At 41.4% G+C, this 18,728-nt stretch overlaps 1 protein-coding gene across 11 annotated transcripts in view; it reads right to left on the reverse strand.

The window, feature by feature from the left end:
- The window catches only part of LOC115133259 (lysine-specific demethylase 5A-like), an 88,135-nt gene that overhangs the window by 30,728 nt on the left and 38,679 nt on the right, over positions 1 to 18,728 (reverse strand). For 7 of the 11 annotated variants that reach the window (XM_029666308.2, XM_029666309.2, XM_029666310.2 and 4 more), the window contains 14 exons: positions 17,258 to 17,352; positions 16,838 to 17,005; positions 15,165 to 15,284; positions 14,437 to 14,595; positions 13,990 to 14,171; positions 13,051 to 13,213; positions 12,186 to 12,305; positions 10,952 to 11,146; positions 10,478 to 10,659; positions 5,018 to 5,142; positions 4,741 to 4,891; positions 4,320 to 4,440; positions 3,958 to 4,134; positions 3,650 to 3,828 (listed from right to left, as the gene is read on the reverse strand). In XM_029666308.2, the coding sequence (XP_029522168.2) occupies positions 3,650 to 3,828; positions 3,958 to 4,134; positions 4,320 to 4,440; positions 4,741 to 4,891; positions 5,018 to 5,142; positions 10,478 to 10,659; positions 10,952 to 11,146; positions 12,186 to 12,305; positions 13,051 to 13,213; positions 13,990 to 14,171; positions 14,437 to 14,595; positions 15,165 to 15,284; positions 16,838 to 17,005; positions 17,258 to 17,352 (2,137 nt within the window). The remainder of the gene's footprint in view (positions 1 to 3,649; positions 3,829 to 3,957; positions 4,135 to 4,319; positions 4,441 to 4,740; positions 4,892 to 5,017; positions 5,143 to 10,477; positions 10,660 to 10,951; positions 11,147 to 12,185; positions 12,306 to 13,050; positions 13,214 to 13,989; positions 14,172 to 14,436; positions 14,596 to 15,164; positions 15,285 to 16,837; positions 17,006 to 17,257; positions 17,353 to 18,728) is intronic. The other 4 variants (XM_065021775.1, XM_065021771.1, XM_065021770.1 and 1 more) reach the window with 1 other exon arrangement.

Below are 18,728 nucleotides of genomic sequence, written 5' to 3' on the forward strand. Positions count from 1 at the left end.
CCTTCCACTAGATGTCAACAGTCAGTAAAACATGGAATGAAGCCTCTAGTGTGATGTGGGGCCGGTTCCTGGTCACGCGCACTAGTCATGGAATGGCAATGTGTGCCATTACTTATACAGACATGAAGAAATGCTCCGGTTGGAGCGTTATTGGATACATATGATAACAACATCCTGAAGATTGATTCTCTACTAAGTTTGACCAGTTTATTCGACTTGTAATATAACTTTTTGAAGTTTTCGTCCGACGTTTGCCTTCACTTGCACCAGTGTTTGGACACATGTACTACACATGCTAGCTAAAGTTGCTAATTTGACACAAGTAATGGCCATTATCGAACTTTTTATTTTTTTATTGTGGAAATAGGATTCCTGGCATTGCATTCCTCCACTCGTTACCTATATTAATGGCACCTGTTTGAACTTGTTATCAGTATAAAAGACAACCTGTCCACAACCTTAAACAGTCACACTCCAAACTCCACTATGGCCAAGACCAAAGAGCTGTCAAGACCAAAGGACACCAGAAACAAAATTGTTGACCTGCACCAGGCTGGGAAGACTGAATCTGCAGTAGGTAAGCAGCTTGGTTTGAAGAAGTCAACTGTGGGAGCAATTATTAGAAAATGGAAGACATACAAGACCACTGATAATCTCCCTCGATCTGGGGCTCCACGCAAGATCTCACCCCGTGTACCTCTATGTACAACCTGCACTGAGAATGGCAAAAAGTTTGACCAGCTCTCACTGGTTCATCCACACAGGGTTATACAGAGACAGAGGACACTGAATCAAACAGTCTACCAGATGATACAAAGTGCTCATTGAAACAATTCAGCATTTCAGTTGTCATGTATAACAACAAAACACATGACGGTAATTCATTAACATTACTGTTACCAGAAATAGACTTAGACCTTCCAAAACTTTTTAGGGTCATTCAGGTTATCAGTGGTAACAGACATAACATATTCAGACTTGGCCTTCCTGAGAAGAAAAGAACACTTGTTTCGTAACTGCCTAAAAATAAGCCAATCAGCATCAGAACATGATTTCCTTGCTTTAGCCCAGGCTAGATTACGGTCGTGAATAATACAAGACCCCTCAGAAGAAAACCATGGATTATCCCGCCCTTTAACCTTGAACCTGCAGAATGGGGCATGTTTGTTTACTATTTGGGGAAAACCATCATGAAAGAATTTCCAGGCAGTTTCCACATCAGGGATAAACTCAATCTTGCTCCAGTCAAAAAACAAATCATGAAAGAAAGCCAGTTCCTTAAAACACTTCAAATTTCTCTTCCAAATAAAATGTGGGTTTGTCTTTAGAACCTTAGTATTTCTAACAGCAACAGCACAATGGTCACTTAAATCATTACAAAAAACACCAACCGCAGAATATTTATGTGGAACATTTGTCAATATCAAATCAATCAGGGTAGATTTATATGGCATTTAAGATTTGGGCGAGTGGGTGAGTTAATCAACTGGGTAAGATTCATAGATTCACCGGCTTTAACCAACACCAGTTGAGATCACCAATCAAGATCATTTCACTGTAAAGAACATAAGGTGCGTCAAAGAAGAAAATGCATCACCGAGAGCAGAGTGGGGTCTATAACAGCCAATCACAGTTATTGAGGCCCTTTGAAACCTCAATATTCAAAGCAAGAAATTACAACCGTTTACAAATAGTTTCAGACTTTGGTACACTTACATGGAATCTAGATTTTACATATATAGCCACACCCCCCCACCTTTCTTAACCCAATCAGTGTGATAAACATTGTAACCACTTATCCAAATATCTTTATCAAAAACAGACTTGCTGAGCCAGGTTTCAGAAAACACAATTACACCAGTATCAGTTGATTTAGCCCAAATCCTAACCCCATCAAGTTTTGACAACACTTAAATTAAAAATACCAAAACCAGATCTTGATTTAAAATCAGAGGGGGTTTTGAGACATTGCATATCGGGGCCAGGGTTAGGTTCCAATTGCAGTTAACTAGTCCAACACAATAACGACCTGCCTCTCTTTCATTGCACTCCACAAGGAGACTGCCTGTTATGCGAATGCAGTAAGCCAAGGTAAGTTGCTAGCTAGCATTAAACTTATTTAATAAAAAACAATCAATCATAATCACTAGTTAACTACACATGGTTGATGATATTACTAGATATTATCTAGCGTGTCCTGCGTTGCATATAATCTGACTGAGCATACAAGCATACAAGTATCTAAGTATCTGACTGAGCGGTGGTAGGCAGAAGCAGGCACGTAAACATTCATTCAAACAGCACTTTAGTGCGTTTTTCCAGCAGCTCTTTGTTGTGCGTCAAGCCTTCAAGCCTATCAACTCCCGAGATGAGGCTGGTGTAACCGAAGTGAAATAGCTAGCTAATTAGCGCACGCTAATAGCGTTTCAAACGTCACTCGCTCTGAGACTTCTAGTAGTTGTTCCCCTTGCTCTGCATGGGTAACGCTGCTTCGATGGTAGCTGTTGTCGTTGTGTTGCTGGTTCGAGCCCAGAGAGGAGCGAGGAGAGGGACGGAAGCTATACTGTTACACTGGCAATATTAAAGTGCCTTTTAGAACATCTAATAGTCAAAGGTTAATGAAATACAAATGGTATAGAGTCCTATAATTCCTATAATAACTACAACCTAAAACTTCTTAACTGGGAATATTGAAGACTCATGTTAAAAGGAACCACCAGCTTTCATATGTTCTCATGTTCTGAGCAAGGAACTTAAACGTTAGCTTTCTTACATAGCACATATTGCACTTTTACATTCTTCTCCAACACTTTGTTTTTGCATTATTTAAACCAAATTGAACATGTTTCATTATCTACTTGAGGCTAAATTGATTTTATTGATGTATTATATTAAGTTAAAATAAGTGTTAATTCAGTATTGTTGTAATTGTCATTATTACAAAAAATAAAAAAAATAATTACATATACATAAAAAAAACAAAAAAAATAAAAAAGAAAATTGGCCGATTAATCAGTATTGGCTTTTTTGGTCCTCCAATAAATTGGTATCGGTCGAACCTCTAGTGTATATACTGTATCCTTCACTATCATATCTTAGCCACTCTGTCACTGCTTATCCATATATTTTATACTTGTACACATATATATATATACATATATATATATATACATATATATATACACACATATATACATATATATATATACATATATATATACACATATACATATATATACACATATATATACATACATACATACATACATATACATACATACATATACACATATATATATATACACATACATATACACATATATATATATACACATACATATATACATATACATACACATATACATATATATATACATATACTCTCATCCCATTCCTTTACTAGATTGATTTGATTTGATTGTGTGTATTAGGTTTTGTTGTGGAATTGTTAGATACTGCTGCACTGTCGGCTTTAGAAGCATAAGCATTTCCCTACAATCGCAATAACATCTGCTAACCATGTGTATGTGCCCAATAAAATTTGATTTGAGGTGACTTTAGAAAAGCATTGTCATATTCTCATTTACCTGGCCTTTAGGCAGATGAGAGAACTGTTCCATAGGTGTGTAATGTGTATCTTCATCATTACCTGGCCTGTAGGCATGCGCAGGCCTTGTCCTCCCATCTCTCTGACACAGTGAGTATCTCCTGCAACTCAGCCATGGCCTTCTCCACAGCATGGTGTGGTGCCAGCCCCACCCCAGAGTCTATCAGCCGCTTCATCAGCTCCAGGGTCACACGGTGGGGCTCTGCCAGCGTCACAAGCACCTAATGATAACAAAATGTTTCAATTAAATATTTTTCCTCTCCCATAAAACATACATTTTAGACTGCTGAAGAAAGCACAAAGTGAGGTAAAACACTACGCTAATGTACAATAATATCATCAGTCATCACCTCATCCAGCCAGCGGGCCTGCTGCAGCTCCTGTTTGAGCCTGGGCAGCTCAGGTAATTCCACATCCAGACCTCCACCCAGGTCTAGCAGGGCCTGCAGCTTGGAGGAGTCAGGCAGCTCGTCAGCCAGGGCTACCTGGGCTCTCTCATGGAAGTCCTCCACGTTCTCTAGTAACTCCTGTGGAGGGAGGGAGACAGGGATGAAGGGCTGAGGGATATGGTGTTAAATACTAACAATCAAGGACTACTAATCAACTAATAGTGGTTTGGGGACAGGTCAACTTCAGTGATATAAGAAAAAAAAAATCTTAAAAAGAAAATTTCTTAAGAAGGGCCAGTGACTGTATTAGGTGTGGGACTTACTTTGACCTGTCGAGCCTGTCCAATGACACAGGGCAGTTTGAACAGCTGCTCTACAAAGACTTTCAGCTCCTCCACTGTCAGCTTGTTACGAGTCCTGCTGCACTCTGGATGCTGCCTGGTACTGGAATACAGAGACATATACTTTGAGTTGATTTATTACTCACAGGTAGAGGTATGCATGCTAAATGATGCTTTAGGTTATGTCCCGATTTGCTACCCTTTTCCCAAAGTGTGCACTAGCACACTCTCCCTCACAGATCCTATGGTGTAAAAACAATAAAGGAGAATGCTGGCACCAAACCAATGCTTTTAATTCTATGGTGTGGAGTGTGCAAGTGCACAATTCAGGAGATGGGTAGAGAATAGGGATATACACTTTAGTGTGACATAACAGCAGTGTGTGTATCTGTACTCTACTGACCTGTGTCTCTGCTTGCGGCTGAGCAGTACCTGGGCCACGGAAGAGCAGGTTTCGGCCTCCTTCACCATCTCTCTGAGCCGACGGAACAGACTGTTCTCTGGATACTTCCTGTCCTCTGCATCCTCCAGAAGAACCTTCAACTCTATCAGGTCTGACAAAGGGAGATTGACAGAGACACAGACAGGGAAGAAAGACATGAGGCATGGGGTATCATAGTACAATTGTTATAATATTTTGCAGAGTATTTCCACCTTTACAGTACAGATTGTCCTCCTACCTTTCTTGTTCTTGTGGTCAGCAGCCAAGGCATCAGTGACACGCTTGGCCCAGGTGTCATAGGACTGGGCTCTGGACTTCACCCCATATAACATGGAGGGAAACTCCTCCAGATGATACCGGTAGCTGGAATACAAAGAGACAGAAGAGCGTTAGAATCTATTTAATATTGATTGCTATACGTGGTCAAATTGACCCATATTAAAACCTCTTAGGGATAGGCGGGACGCAAATGTCTCAACTGGCCAATTGCCAGAGGAAATGCAGAGCGAGAGATTCAAATAAAATGCAATAAAATTCAAACCTTCGTTAAATCACACATGTAAGATACTCAATTAAAGCTACACTCGTTGTGAATCCAGCCAACATGTCAGATTATAAAAATGCTTTTCGGCAAAAGCATAAGAAGCTATTATCTGATAGCCTGCACCATCTGCACCAGCAGTGAACAAAGGAGCTAGCATATTTCAACCCTGCAGGCCCTACACAAAACGCTGAAATAAAATATAAAACATGCATTACTTTTGACGAGTTTCTTTTGTTGGCACTCCAATATGTCCCATAAACATCACAATTGCTCCTTTTGTTCGATTAATTCCGTCCATATATTTCCAAAATGTCCATTTATAAAGCACGTTTGATACAGAAAAAAACAGCTTACAAAAACGCAACGTCACTACAAAATATTTCAAAAGATGCCTATAAACTTTGCCAAAATATTTCAAACTACTTTTGTAATACAACGTTAGGTATTTTTAAACGTTAATAATCAATCAAATTGTAGACAGGGCAATCTGTACTCAATACAGGAAAGAAAACAAACCAGCGCTGCTTTTCACGTCTTGCGCAACTCACAAAAGTATCCCCAGGTCCAAGTTGGCCTACTTCTTCATTGCACAAAGGAATAACCTCAACCAATTTCCAAAGACTGGTGACTTCCAGTGGAAGCGGTAGGAACTGAAAATAGGTTCCTATGAAATATCCCATGGCAAAGACATTTCAGGGAACAGAGAGGGGGAAAAAAACACACAAAAAATCTGAACAGTTAGTCCTCTGGGTTTTGCCTCCTACATAAATTCGGTTATACTCACAGACATGATTCAAACAGTTAGAAACTTCAGAGTGTTTTCTATCCAAATCTACGAATGATATGCATATCTTATATTCTTGTCATGAGTAGCAGGAAGTTGAAATTGGGCACGCTATTTATCCAAAAGTGAAAATTCTGCCCCCTAGCTTCAAGAGGGTACTATTGAATCATTAAAAAGCAACTTTCAATGAAGATTTGATTTATTTTGAGTCAGTGAAACTACATCCAAGTCATCACTGATGCATTGACAGGTAAAACAACTATCATTAATCAGTGGGCTCTTATGGGGGCTTCTGAGCAGTACTGAGTTCCTAACACCTCTACTTCATTCATCCATCCATTTATCCATTCCTTCTCAGCAGAGACACTTGTAACTCCCTAATTTATTCACTCACCCACCCCTCTCTCCTCAGTAGAGCTGCCCTCCCACCCCAACAACCACCCCCCTCCTTAGTAGAGCTGGGACGATAAGAACATTTTTATCGACACTGACCATAACAATGATGATGACGCCGGAGGGGAGGGCTGCCGTCATATCGGCTCTAAACCAACCATGATATTTTGTTTGTTTTTTCGCGTTGTTCGTAACTTGTTTTGTACATAATGTTGCTGTTACTGTCTCTAATGACCAAAACGCTTCTGGACATCAGAACTGGAATTACTCAACTCAAATTGAACGAGGAGTTCTTCTTCAATGAGTCGGATGCGAGGGATATACTACAGACACCCGACCAGGCCCAGATCCCCGTGATTCGCTGGAAAAGGAAACTGAGTTTTTGCGGAAAGAGATCAGGGTGCCTTGTGTGGATCAGGTGATGAGTGGCTAATCTGCCTTTTCCTTCCATTCCGCTAGCTAACGTTCAATCGCTGGAAAATAAATGGGACGGACTGAAAGCATGTATATCATACCACCGGGACACTAAAAACTGTAATATGTTAGGTTTCACAGAATTGTGGCTGAACGACGACAATAAGAAAATACAGATGGTGGGTTATACACTATTAGCAGAAAAGAACAGCTGCCTCTGGTAAGACACTGGGTGGGGGCCTAAGAATATTTGTAAACAATAGCTGGTGCACGATATTTAAGAAAGTCTCAAGGATTTACTCACCTGAGAGAGTATCTCATGATAAGCTGTAGACCACACTATCTACCTAGAGAGTTTATCTGTATTGTTCATAGCAGTCTACATACCACAGACCGATGCTGGCACTAAAACCTCACTCAATGAGCTGTATACCGTCATAAGCAAACAGGAAAACGCGAGGCGGCGCACCTAGTGGGTGGTGATTAAAATGCAGGGAAATCAGTTTCACTTCATTTCTATCAGCATGTTAAATGTGCAACCAGAGGGAAAAAAATTCTAGACCCCCTTTACTCCACACACAGAGACGCGTCCAAAGCTCTCTCCTCCTGATTCCTGCTTACAAGCAAAAATTTAAGCAGGAAGCACCAGTGACTCTGTCTATAAAAAAGTGGTCAGATGAAACAGATGCTAAACTACAGGACTGTTTTGCTAGCACAGACTGCAATATGTTCCAGGATTCTTCCAATGGCATTGATGAGTACAGCACATCAGTCACTGGCTTTATCAATAAGTGCACAGTGACTGTATGTACACACAGTGGGGCAAAAAAAGTATTTAGTCAGCCACCAATTGTGCAAGTTCTCCCACTTAAAAAGATGAGGCCTGTAATTTTTTATCATAGGTACACTTCAAGGTAACTATGACAGACAAAATGAGGAAAAAAAATCCAGAAAATCACAATGTAGGATTTTTAATGAATTTATTTGCAAATTATGGTGGAAAATAAGTATTTGGTCAATAAAAAAGGTCTCTCAATACTTTGTTATATACCCTTTGTCTTCACAAGGTTTTCACACACTGTTGCTGGTATTTTGGCCCATTCCTCCATGCAGATCTCCTCTAGAGCAGTGATGTTTTGGGGCTGTTGCTGGGCAGCTCTTTGGTCTTGGCCCTAGTGGAGTTTGGAGTGTGACTGTTTGAGGTTGTGGACAGGTGTCTTTTATACTGATAACAAGTTCAAACAGGTGCCATTAATACAGGTAACGAGTGGAGGACAGAGGAGCCTCTTAAAGAAGTTACAGGTCTGTGAGAGCCACAAATCTTGCTTGTTTGTAGGTGACCAAATTCTTATTTTCCACCATAATTTGCAAATAAATTCATAAAAAATCCTACATTGTGATTTTCTGGATTTTTTGTCTCATATTGTCTGTCCTAGTTGAAGTGTACATATGATGAAAATTACAGGCCTCTCATCTTTTTAAGTGGGAGAACTTGCACAATTGGTGGCTGACTAAATACTTTTTTGCCCCACTGTACCCCAAACAGAAGCCATGGATTACAGGCAACATTCGCACTGAGCTAAAGGGTAGAGCTGCCGCTTCAAGGAGCGGGACTCTAACCCAGACGTTTATAAGAAGTTCCACTATGCCCTCCGACGAACCATCAAACAGGCAAAGCAACAATACAGGACTAAGATCGAATTGTACTACACCGGCGCCGACGCTCGACGGATGTGGCAGGGCTTGAAAAGTATTAGACTACAAAGGGAAGCACAGCCGAGAGCTGCCCAGTGACATGAGCCTAACAGATTAGCTAAATAACTTCTATGCTCGCTTCGAGGCAAGTAACACTGAAACATGCATGAGAGCATCAGCTGTCCCGGACGACTGTGTGATCACGCTCTCCTGCAGCAGATGTGAGTAAGAACTTTAAAACAGGTCAACATTCACAAGTCCGCTGGGCCAGACGGACTACCAGGACGTGTACTCCGAGCATGCACTGACCATCTGGCAAGTGTCTTCACTGACATTTTCAACCTGTCACTGACTGAGTCTGTAATACCAACATGTTTCAAGCAGACCACCATAGTCCCTGTGCCCAAGAACACTAAGGTAACCTGCCTAAATGACTACCGATCCATAGCACTCACATCTGTAGCCATGAAATGCTTTGAAATGCTGGTCATGGCTCACATCAACACCATTATCCCAGAAACCCTAGACCAACTCCAATTTGCATTACTGCACCAACCGATCCACAGATGACGCAATTTCTAATGCAATCCACACTGCCCTTCCCCACTTGGACAAAAGGAACACCTATGCGAGAATGCTATTCGTTGACAACAGCTCAGCGTTCAACACCATAGTACCCTCAAAGCTTATCACTAAGCTAAGGACCCTGGGACTAAACACATCCCTCTGCAACTGGATCCTGGACTTCCTGACGGGCCGCCCCCATGTGGTAAGGGTAGTTAACAACACATCCGCCACGCTGACCCTCAACACGGGTGCCCCTCAGCGGTGCGTGCTCAGCCACCTCCTGTACTCACGGTTCTCTCTCATTAAGTTTGCTGATGACAAAAGTGGTAGGCCTGATCACCGACAACGACGAGACAGCCTGTAGGGAGAAGGTCAGAGACCTGAACGGGTGGTGCAAGGATAACAACCTCTCCCTCAATGTGATCAAGACAAAGGAGATGATTGTGGACTATAGGAAATAGAGGACCGAGCATGCCCCCATTCTCAACTGGGCTGAAGTGGAGCAGGTTGAAAGCTTCAAGTTCCTTGGCTTCCACATCACCAACAAACTAACATGGTCCATGCACACCATGACAGTCGTGAAGATGGCACGACAAAACCTATTCCCCCTCAGGAGACTGAAAAGAGTTAGCATGGGTCTTCAGATTCTCAGAAGGTTTTACAGCTGCACCATTGAGAGCATCACTACCTGGTATGGCAACTGCTCGGCCTCCGTATGCACTACAGAGGGTAGTGCATACGGCCCAGTACATCACCTGGGCCAAGCTTCCTGCCATCCAGGACCTCTGTACACGGCAGTGTCAGAGGAAGGCCCCAAAAATTGTTACCCCAGCCACCCGTGTCATAGACTATTCTGTCTGCTACCGCACGGCAAGCTGTACCAGAGCGCCAAATCTAGGTCCAAGAGGCTTCTAAACAGCTTCTACCCCATAAGACTCCTGAACAGCTAATCAAATGGCTACCCAGACTAATTATTTGTTATTCTTAACTCTTACTTTCTTTGTTGTTGGTATTTTCTTAAAACTGCATTGTTGGTTAAGGGCTTGTATTCACTCATGTGACATATACAATTTTGATCAAATTTGATTAGACAACTCACTTAGCGATCATTACGATAAGTAGCCTATTTTAGATAAATGTGAAGTTTGAAATGAAATGTTTGTTAACATGGGTGATTGATAGCTACAACCATTAAGCTAGTAGTAGTTTAAAGGAAAATAAATTAAAAACTGGTGCACATTGTTATGAAGTTATTGCTCCAGATGGACTTTTGTCCATATCACACAGCTGTAGTAACTAACCGTAGACACTTGATTCCCAGGGGACAGTCACATAGCTCCTTGGCGTGGTGCAGACAGACGAGATGCTCTGGGCTGCAGGGACACGTCAGAGCTGACAGGAAACAGGTGGTCTTACACTTCTGACACTGCCGTTCGTCATCAGGGACCAGCTCAAACACCTCCTGCTCCGAGGACAGCACACCCTGCAGACAGAGGGAAAATCACAACCAGAAAACAATCCACTTCAACTAGACTGAAAGGACGAATGTGAAATTACAGAATTGATTCACTTTTGGGGTGATAGGAAATCATTTGAAACATATCTTTGGGATTGTGCGATGTCAACATATTGTTAGATAGTGTATCATCATAATGTATTCCCAAGTAAACCCCGCTTGCATTACTTCACCCTCTCTGTCCTGGCCCTCCTGTCAAGTTCTCCTAAAGTGACAAAAAGTTGTTTATATAGAAATCACCCTGGGCCCTGTCCCTCACCATCTCCTGCAAGGCCTGTCTGAGCCGTGTCTCTTCCTCCATCATCTCTCCCATCTCTCTGAAGACTGCAGCAGCCAGCTCCACATCCAGGCTCTCGGGGTCGGCAGCCATCTTGCACAGCAGCTCCTCGTGGGAGAAGACACAGTAGCGGTGGAGCCGCCGGTAGTGGGCCACACACTGACGACCCATCGGGAGCTTGAAGGGGATGGACACACAGAGACAGTCAAAAGTCTAATCGATTCCTTGGATCTTTTCTCCTCAAAACATTGAGAAGCAAAGAAAGCAATGGAACGGGAATATCTAAGATGATTGATTCACCAAGACAACAATGCAGACAGTAAGAAGGGTATAAAATATTTTACGAAATGATTTTAAGCTCCCAACTAGGATTGGGCGGTATACCGGGGCATTTGGAAATAGCCACGGGATGGTTTTCCAATACCGCCAATAGCGTTGAAACTACTTATTTTATGTTTTTTTAATTAATTTGTATATCTGTTGCTACTCAAGTAAATACCTGCAGTCAACTTGTGCAATATGTTTGGAGATAAAGATTGCGATCTTCCATTTCACCAGTAACATAAGCTTCATAATGAAAAATTAACGGTAGTCCCCAGTCCCGTTGTTTTTGTTTACAAGCACAGAACTACCGAGACCACAGCCTTGTGAGTCACTCACAGTTGTGCAGCATGCGCCAGGTGATCTAGTTGTGAATTCCATACTGTAACTAAATGTTTGCCAGCAAGATATCTTATAAGTAAGTAACTATCTAAAATGTGGTAAATGCTCTGAAGTTCTGCATTTGGTTTGCTAATTTAGTAGTTAGTTAGCTAAGTGGTTAGCTTCTTCCAAAATCAAGCATTCAGATAATCCCCTTCTGGATCCAAAGCCTTGCTGTCTAATATTTGTTTTGTGCGTGCAGCATTTGAGTTACTTGTATAGTTTAGGTCAGTGACTATAAAATATTCGCAATGCGCTTGTTAGCATTTAGTTAGCATTCACTATGGGATTTGACATGTTCTTGTTAACATTGTTAACCTTTAGATTACTGATTATCAATTGGGTTTGAAAACAGTGCCGGTATTACCGAATATTCCAGTTATGGCACAAAATCGGTATGAAGGTATGATAATCTTGATATACTGCCCAAACCTACTCCAAATTTCAAAATTACAATGAAACATTCTGGTTATATGTGTTTACACACAAACACTTGCTAAAACTTTAAACTCACCCAGTCTGCAGTACAGAAGTTGACAGCTTCAGCAAAATTGTATCCCTGGTTGAAGCCACTGTGGTAGGCTCTGGGAAAGGTCACCACAAACTCCCCCGCACACTGGTTGGTGCGGAAAACCTAAGTGGCACAAACACACACCAGTAAAAGACACGATGCAGAATTGGTCTTGTAAAAACAGCTGTGGAAAAAGTACCCAATTGTCATACTTGAGTAAAAGTAAAGATGCCTTACTAGAAAATGACTCAAGTAAAAGTCACCCAGTAAAATACTACTTGAGTAAAAGTCTAAAAGTAAAAATGATTTAAAATTGCTTATATTACGCAAACCATATGGCAGTTTTCTTTTTTTCAATTTATGGATAGCCAGGGACACACTCAAACACTCTGACATCATTTACAAATGAAGCATGTGTTTAGTGAGACCGTCAGATCAGAGGCAATAGGGTAGACCAGGGATGTTTTCTTGATAAATTTGTGAATTGGACAATTTTCCTGTCCTGCTAAGCATTCAAAATGTAACGAGAACTTTTGGGTGTCAGGTAAAATGTCTGGCGAATGTAGTGAAGTAAAAGTTGTCCAAAACATAAAACAGTAATGTTCAGTATAGATACCCCAAAAAACTACTCAAGCAGTACTTTAAAGTATTTTTACTTAAGTACTTCACACCACTGCGTAAAAGAGGCCAGGGGCCGTATGTATCAAGCGTCTCAGAGGCGGGGGTTCTGATCGAGGGACAGATCTCGACCCTTGAGATCTATAAACGTATTTATTGTGATCCAACAGGCAAAACTGTTCCTAGATCAGCACTCCTCCTATGAAACAGTTGATACATACAGCTACTGATGGAAACACACACTACATACGGGCACTCCGTGCTCCATGAGGACGTTGGGATTCATGATGGTGACAAGCTGGTGCAACAGGTCAGGCTGAGAGTCAAACAGCTCTGGGGCCAGCTTCTTCATCACTGACTCCAGCTGCTCTGCCGCGTGGGCCGGGACACCATACCAAGTCTTAGGCTCCCCCCTGGAGAGACAGGCAGAGAGAGAGAGAAGATGGTTAACCAATCAGACAAATGAAGATAGGGAGAACAATTGTATCTACGACCCATTGCAATGTAATGGGAATTTTAATGTTGGTGCTTTGCTTATAACTAATTTCCGTGTTCTATTACAATCTTCGGCAAAATCATTCGCAAGGACATTCCTGCAAAAATATTATTTGAAGATTAAATAGAGGGCTGTTATAAGCCAATGTTTGTGTTCATTCAAGTGACTGTACAAATCCTCACTTATCAGTAGCTGCAATTTGGCAGTACGCCCAGATGTTGTTTTGAGAACGAACAAAAGTTCTGTTTCAAGGTTTCAGAGAGGAGAGGAGAAGCCTCGTGAGGTGTTGGTCTGTCATGTTATGAAACAGTATTGGTCAGTCACATGAATGAAACAAAACGGTAATGATTAATTAATTACGCTAAATCATGCAAATATAACTTGTCTGTGTATAGCCATATATAAGACAACTGCTGGGAATGGCCCAGGGAGAGCTCCTGATTGACATGTGTACTATGGTGTATTGAGTTGGAACCTCTCCAGCGCGCTGACAATAAACAAAGATTCATTTAAGATTTTTCCACAACAGCAACATTGTATACGGTTTACATTGTTTTGTGAATTTGTCTGTCTCTTCCCACTGAGGACTTAAAAAAAATGTTATTTGTGTCCTTTGAACAAAAAAATATAGTATTACTAAATACTTGGGTAAGCGGCTGATTTAAGACAAGAAATTTATGTTTGTTACTTTACCAGTGCAGGAAGTTGATGGAGTAGCTCCAGTGGTCCTCGATGTGCCAGCAGAAGGAGGAGAAGCACATGCCCACATAGAGCCAGGGCACCTTCATGCCAGAGATATCCACGTTTATGTGGGTAAGGACCGACTGCTCCAGGACTGGCATGTTATTCAGGTTCCAGCCTGAATTGGCATACTCCTACAGAAGAACAAGGTGATCAAAGTTACTTATTGATCGTAAAACACAAAAGAAAGCCATTAAGGGCGTGGATTTCATACTGGGGCTCTTTCTCAATTAATCTTTCCACGATTCCTTGTGTCCTGTCCTCTCTCTATTCCATAAAGGGCATTAGAGGAGAAGGTCCGAATGTAGGAACAGATCTTCACCTCCAATGCGTTTTGAAAAGGTGGCGAAAGACTAACGAGAAAGAGTCGAGGTCATTTGTCCCAGTTGGTGCAGTTACCTCTTCGTCTCTCAGAAGCCGTCTCTTGCCATCCCTAACGGGGAAGCCGCTGCCCACCTCCTTAGAGCTGATGTCAGCTCCGTACTCCACAATGACATCCTCCTCGATGGAGCTCACCAGACGCCAGAACTCCTTCTCCACTAGCTCTGTAGGCACCATCTGGGGGTGCAGAGAAAGGAGAACACACACATGCATTGTTTAGATGCGATTGTGCATTAGTGGGAGAGAAAGGTTAGGTGATCAACTTCAAACAGCATGAAGGACGAAAAAAAATAAAATATAAATCACCCCAAAAAAGTGTGTTGAATACGTCGGACTTGATTTTGAGATGGACCTAGCCAGAACATACAGTGGGGCAAAAAAAGTATTTAGTCAGCCACCAATTGTGCAAGTTCTCCCACTTAAAAAGATGAGGCCTGTAATTTTCATCATAGGTACACTTCAACTATGACAGACAAAATGAGAAGAAAAATCCAGAAAATCACATTGTAGGATTTTTTATGAATTTATTTGCAAATTATGGTGGAAAATAAGTATTGGGTCAATAACAAAAGTTTCTCAATACTTTGTTATATACCCTTTGTTGGCAATGACAGAGGTCAAACGTTTTCCACAATTGGTGGCTGACTAAATCATTTTTTTGCCCCACTGTATGTATTCCAAAATAAAAAGTTCTCTTTTAGATTTTTGCCTATTACTCAAGGTGACCGTTTGATTTTGAAACGTACGTGCACAGGCATGTTGAAGTAGTCTGACTTGAAGTGGTCAGCCATCTCTCCAAAGCTCTGGAGGGTGTACTCCCTCACGGCTTGCTCAAAGCCAAACGCCTCCCGCGGCTTACTGCACTCCTGTAGGGTGAAAATCAAAAGATATTTTATATTTGAGATTCTTCAAAGCAGACACCACTTGCCTTGACAATTTTACACTGTTGGAATTCTCTCAACCAGCTTCACCTGGAATGCTTTTCCAGTCTTGAAGGAGTTCCCACATATGCTCTTATTGGCTGAATTCCCTTCACTCTGCAGTCCAACTCAATTGGGTTGAGGTTGGATGATTGCGGAGGCCAGGTCATCTGATGCAGCACTCCATCACAGCACTCCGCCCTTACACAGCCTGGAGGTGTTTGGTCATCGGCCTGTTGAAAACAAATTATAGTCCCACTAAGCGCAAAGCAGATGGGATGGAATATTGCTGCAGAATGATGTGGTAGCCATGCTGGTTAAATGGGGAACCACACATGCGGAGATCATCTGCTCGCCTACTCTACGTCTGAAAGACACGGCGGTTGGAACCACAATTCTCAAATTTCCACCGGTCGATTGTCCATTGCTCGTATTTCTTGTCCCAAGCAAGTCTCTTCTTCTTATTGGTGTCCTTTAGTAGTAGTTTCTTTGTAGCAAATCGACCCTGAAGGCCTGATTCACACATCTCCCACAGAAATGTTGAGATGTCTGTTACTTGAACTCTGAAGCATTTATTCGGGCTGAATTTTCTGAGGCTGGTACCTCTAATGAACTTGTCCTCTGCAGCAGAGGTAAGTCTGGGTCTTCCTTTCCTGTGGCGGTCCTCGTGAGAGCCAATTTCATCATAGTGCTTGGTTTTTGCGACTGCACTTGAAGTTCTTGACATTTTCCGTATTGACTGACCTCCATGTCTTAAAGTAATGATGGACTGTCGTTTCTCTTTGCTTATTAGAGATGTTCTTGCCATAATATGGACTTGGTCTTTTACCAAATAGGGCTATCTTCTGTATACCCCCCTACCTTGTCACAATTTCTGATTGGCTCAAATGCATTGAGGAAAGAAATCCCACAAATGAACCAGGCACACCTGTTAATTGAAATGCATTCCAGGTGACTACCTCAAGAAGCTGGGTGAGAGAATGCCAAGAGTGTACAAAGCTGTCATCAAGGCAAAGGGTGGCTATTTGAAGAAGCTCAAATATATGCTGATTTGTTTAACACTTTTTTTTGGTTACTACATGATCCCATATGTGTTTTTTCATAGTTCTGATGTCTTCAGTATTATTCTACAATGTAGAAATTGTAAAAATAAAGAAAAACCCTTGAATGAGTAGGTGTGTCAAAACTTGACCGGTTCTGTATATCATCACAGCTTAACAAACACTACAACCTATTCATACGGAGCCAAAATTATAACACGTGGTAGGCAGGTGTGAACTGTATGTATTTATGCACTATATGTGGTGATGTTGTGCTATTTGAGATACATTTTCCGAAAGCGATACAATAAATAAATTATTATAATTCACAACTTCTGCAAAAATCTTCCATTGATATAGAATACATGCATGACGAGCATGAAAATTCAAGTTAACTGTCGTGGGTTTCTTAAGTGAGAAATCAGCTTCGGCTTGGGTAGTGGCACCAGAGTTCTATACCTCAGCAACACATTTGGGGCATCGCCAGTCCCCCTTAGGGACATCCTGTAGGGGCGGAATCAGACAGAAGGTGTGGTAGCTGTCATCACAGCCGTCACACAGCAGGAGGCGGTCCTCCTCGTCACCCCGCCCACACATCAGGCACATGTACAGGTCAATCTGGGGTATCTATAACAGGAAATACAGAATAATAATAAATCAAATGATTACGTTCAAAAAGTGGTCCATGAAACAAAAGATATATTTTGAGCTGTTGTCCACTAGTGATTCATTTGTTTCTAAGCACTCTAGTGAGTTAGAACAGGACAACACAGACAGTGAAGAAAAGTTTAAATCAACTCATACTTACAAAAAAAAATCTAGATTTAATTATAGAATATTAGACCGACACAAATGAGGAAGTTAACTGGTGATACTCACAAAGTTGACCTCCAGGGTTTCTTTGTGTGGTCGCATCTTAATGGCGAAGGCCTGGGCCTTCAGGTGACGCTGCTTCTTATTGAACCCATCGTCTTCTCATGTAACATAAGAGAACAGAATTGCTCCAATACTGAGCTGAGGGAATTGACATTCCACAACTTGCATTTTCCCCAAAAATTCACAAAGAACATTGCACACTAATTATGCTCCAAAACATTTAAATGTGTATAGCAGCCAACATTTCGGCACAAAGTGCCTTCTTCAGGGTTAAATGGCAAATGCTTGAACCAGGTTATGTAGACAAACAGTGCAATTAGTTCAGCTAATGAACACAGTGAGGAGAGTACCATTGTAATTAAGATCATGAGGGACAAAAAATTGGAACTGTTAAAAAAAACTAAGATTATACAGCGTGTCAAGATGTAAATAATTGCCCCATGTATTCAACATCTTATGCCAACACGATCAGATATCATTTAAAATCTTGGTCGACCGAGAGTGGTCTTTTCTTTCAAACTTTTAAAACTGTGTACTTTTACGTGTATAGACACACCCTGTGTTTGTTGAAATAATTAAGATACAAACAACTCTAAAGGGAACCCGATGTCCACGCTGTGTTAAAATCACTCTCTCCCTCTCCCAGCAGGCACTACAGCACAGCAAGTGTTCATAGTGCTGTCCACGCTGAAGCTGCAACATAAGTACAGTCAATTTTATTTTTTCTTACTTGTCTCTGAGAAGTTCTGTTACCGAAATTGTTTAGGAAAACCATTCCTTCCCTATTCCATCAACCCTTTCTCTCTTTACATGAAATATGTGTGCAATGCATCCACATGACCAATAGGGCCTGACCTACAGACTACCATAATCACATCAATAAACTGGTTATAACAAATGCCCAGCATTATAACAGCAAAATGGATGCGGAGGACATGAAAAATAAACTTGGGAACAGGGGAATGCCAAACAGGTGCCGTTAGATTACAATATAATTGTTCTGCCCGTTTGGAACAATGTAAACATTAAATAAATGAAGTAATACCAGAGTCTGCTTTAAAACCTTTATTACAGCATAGCAAATATTAAAAACAGACGAATTTGTGAAATTGCTTTACCCAACATTTTGCGTTGTGTGAGGCTTGGTGCTCACATAAATCAGAGAAGGATATTAAACAAACATTCAAACAGGCAACAAAAGCAGGATCTGTCTTACTTCTGTTGGTAGATATATATATTTGGATTATTTATAAATGAAGGCACGTTTAACAGTTAGGCTATTGAGTATAGGCCCAATTAAGTTGGGGTTTCCTCTCGCCTCAATTTTCTAAGTCAATTAAGGCACGGGTTGTTTCCTCATCGCCTCACTCCGCCGCTGTCTCTGCCGCATAGTTCTCAACACCAATATGCTGGTTAACTTGCTATTATGCACATAGCAACATACAGGGAATGGCTCCATTTCAACGCTGCACTG

The sequence above is a fragment of the Oncorhynchus nerka genome, linkage group LG8 (genome assembly GCF_034236695.1).
Source record: "Oncorhynchus nerka isolate Pitt River linkage group LG8, Oner_Uvic_2.0, whole genome shotgun sequence".
Classification (NCBI taxonomy): Eukaryota; Metazoa; Chordata; class Actinopteri; order Salmoniformes; family Salmonidae; genus Oncorhynchus; species Oncorhynchus nerka.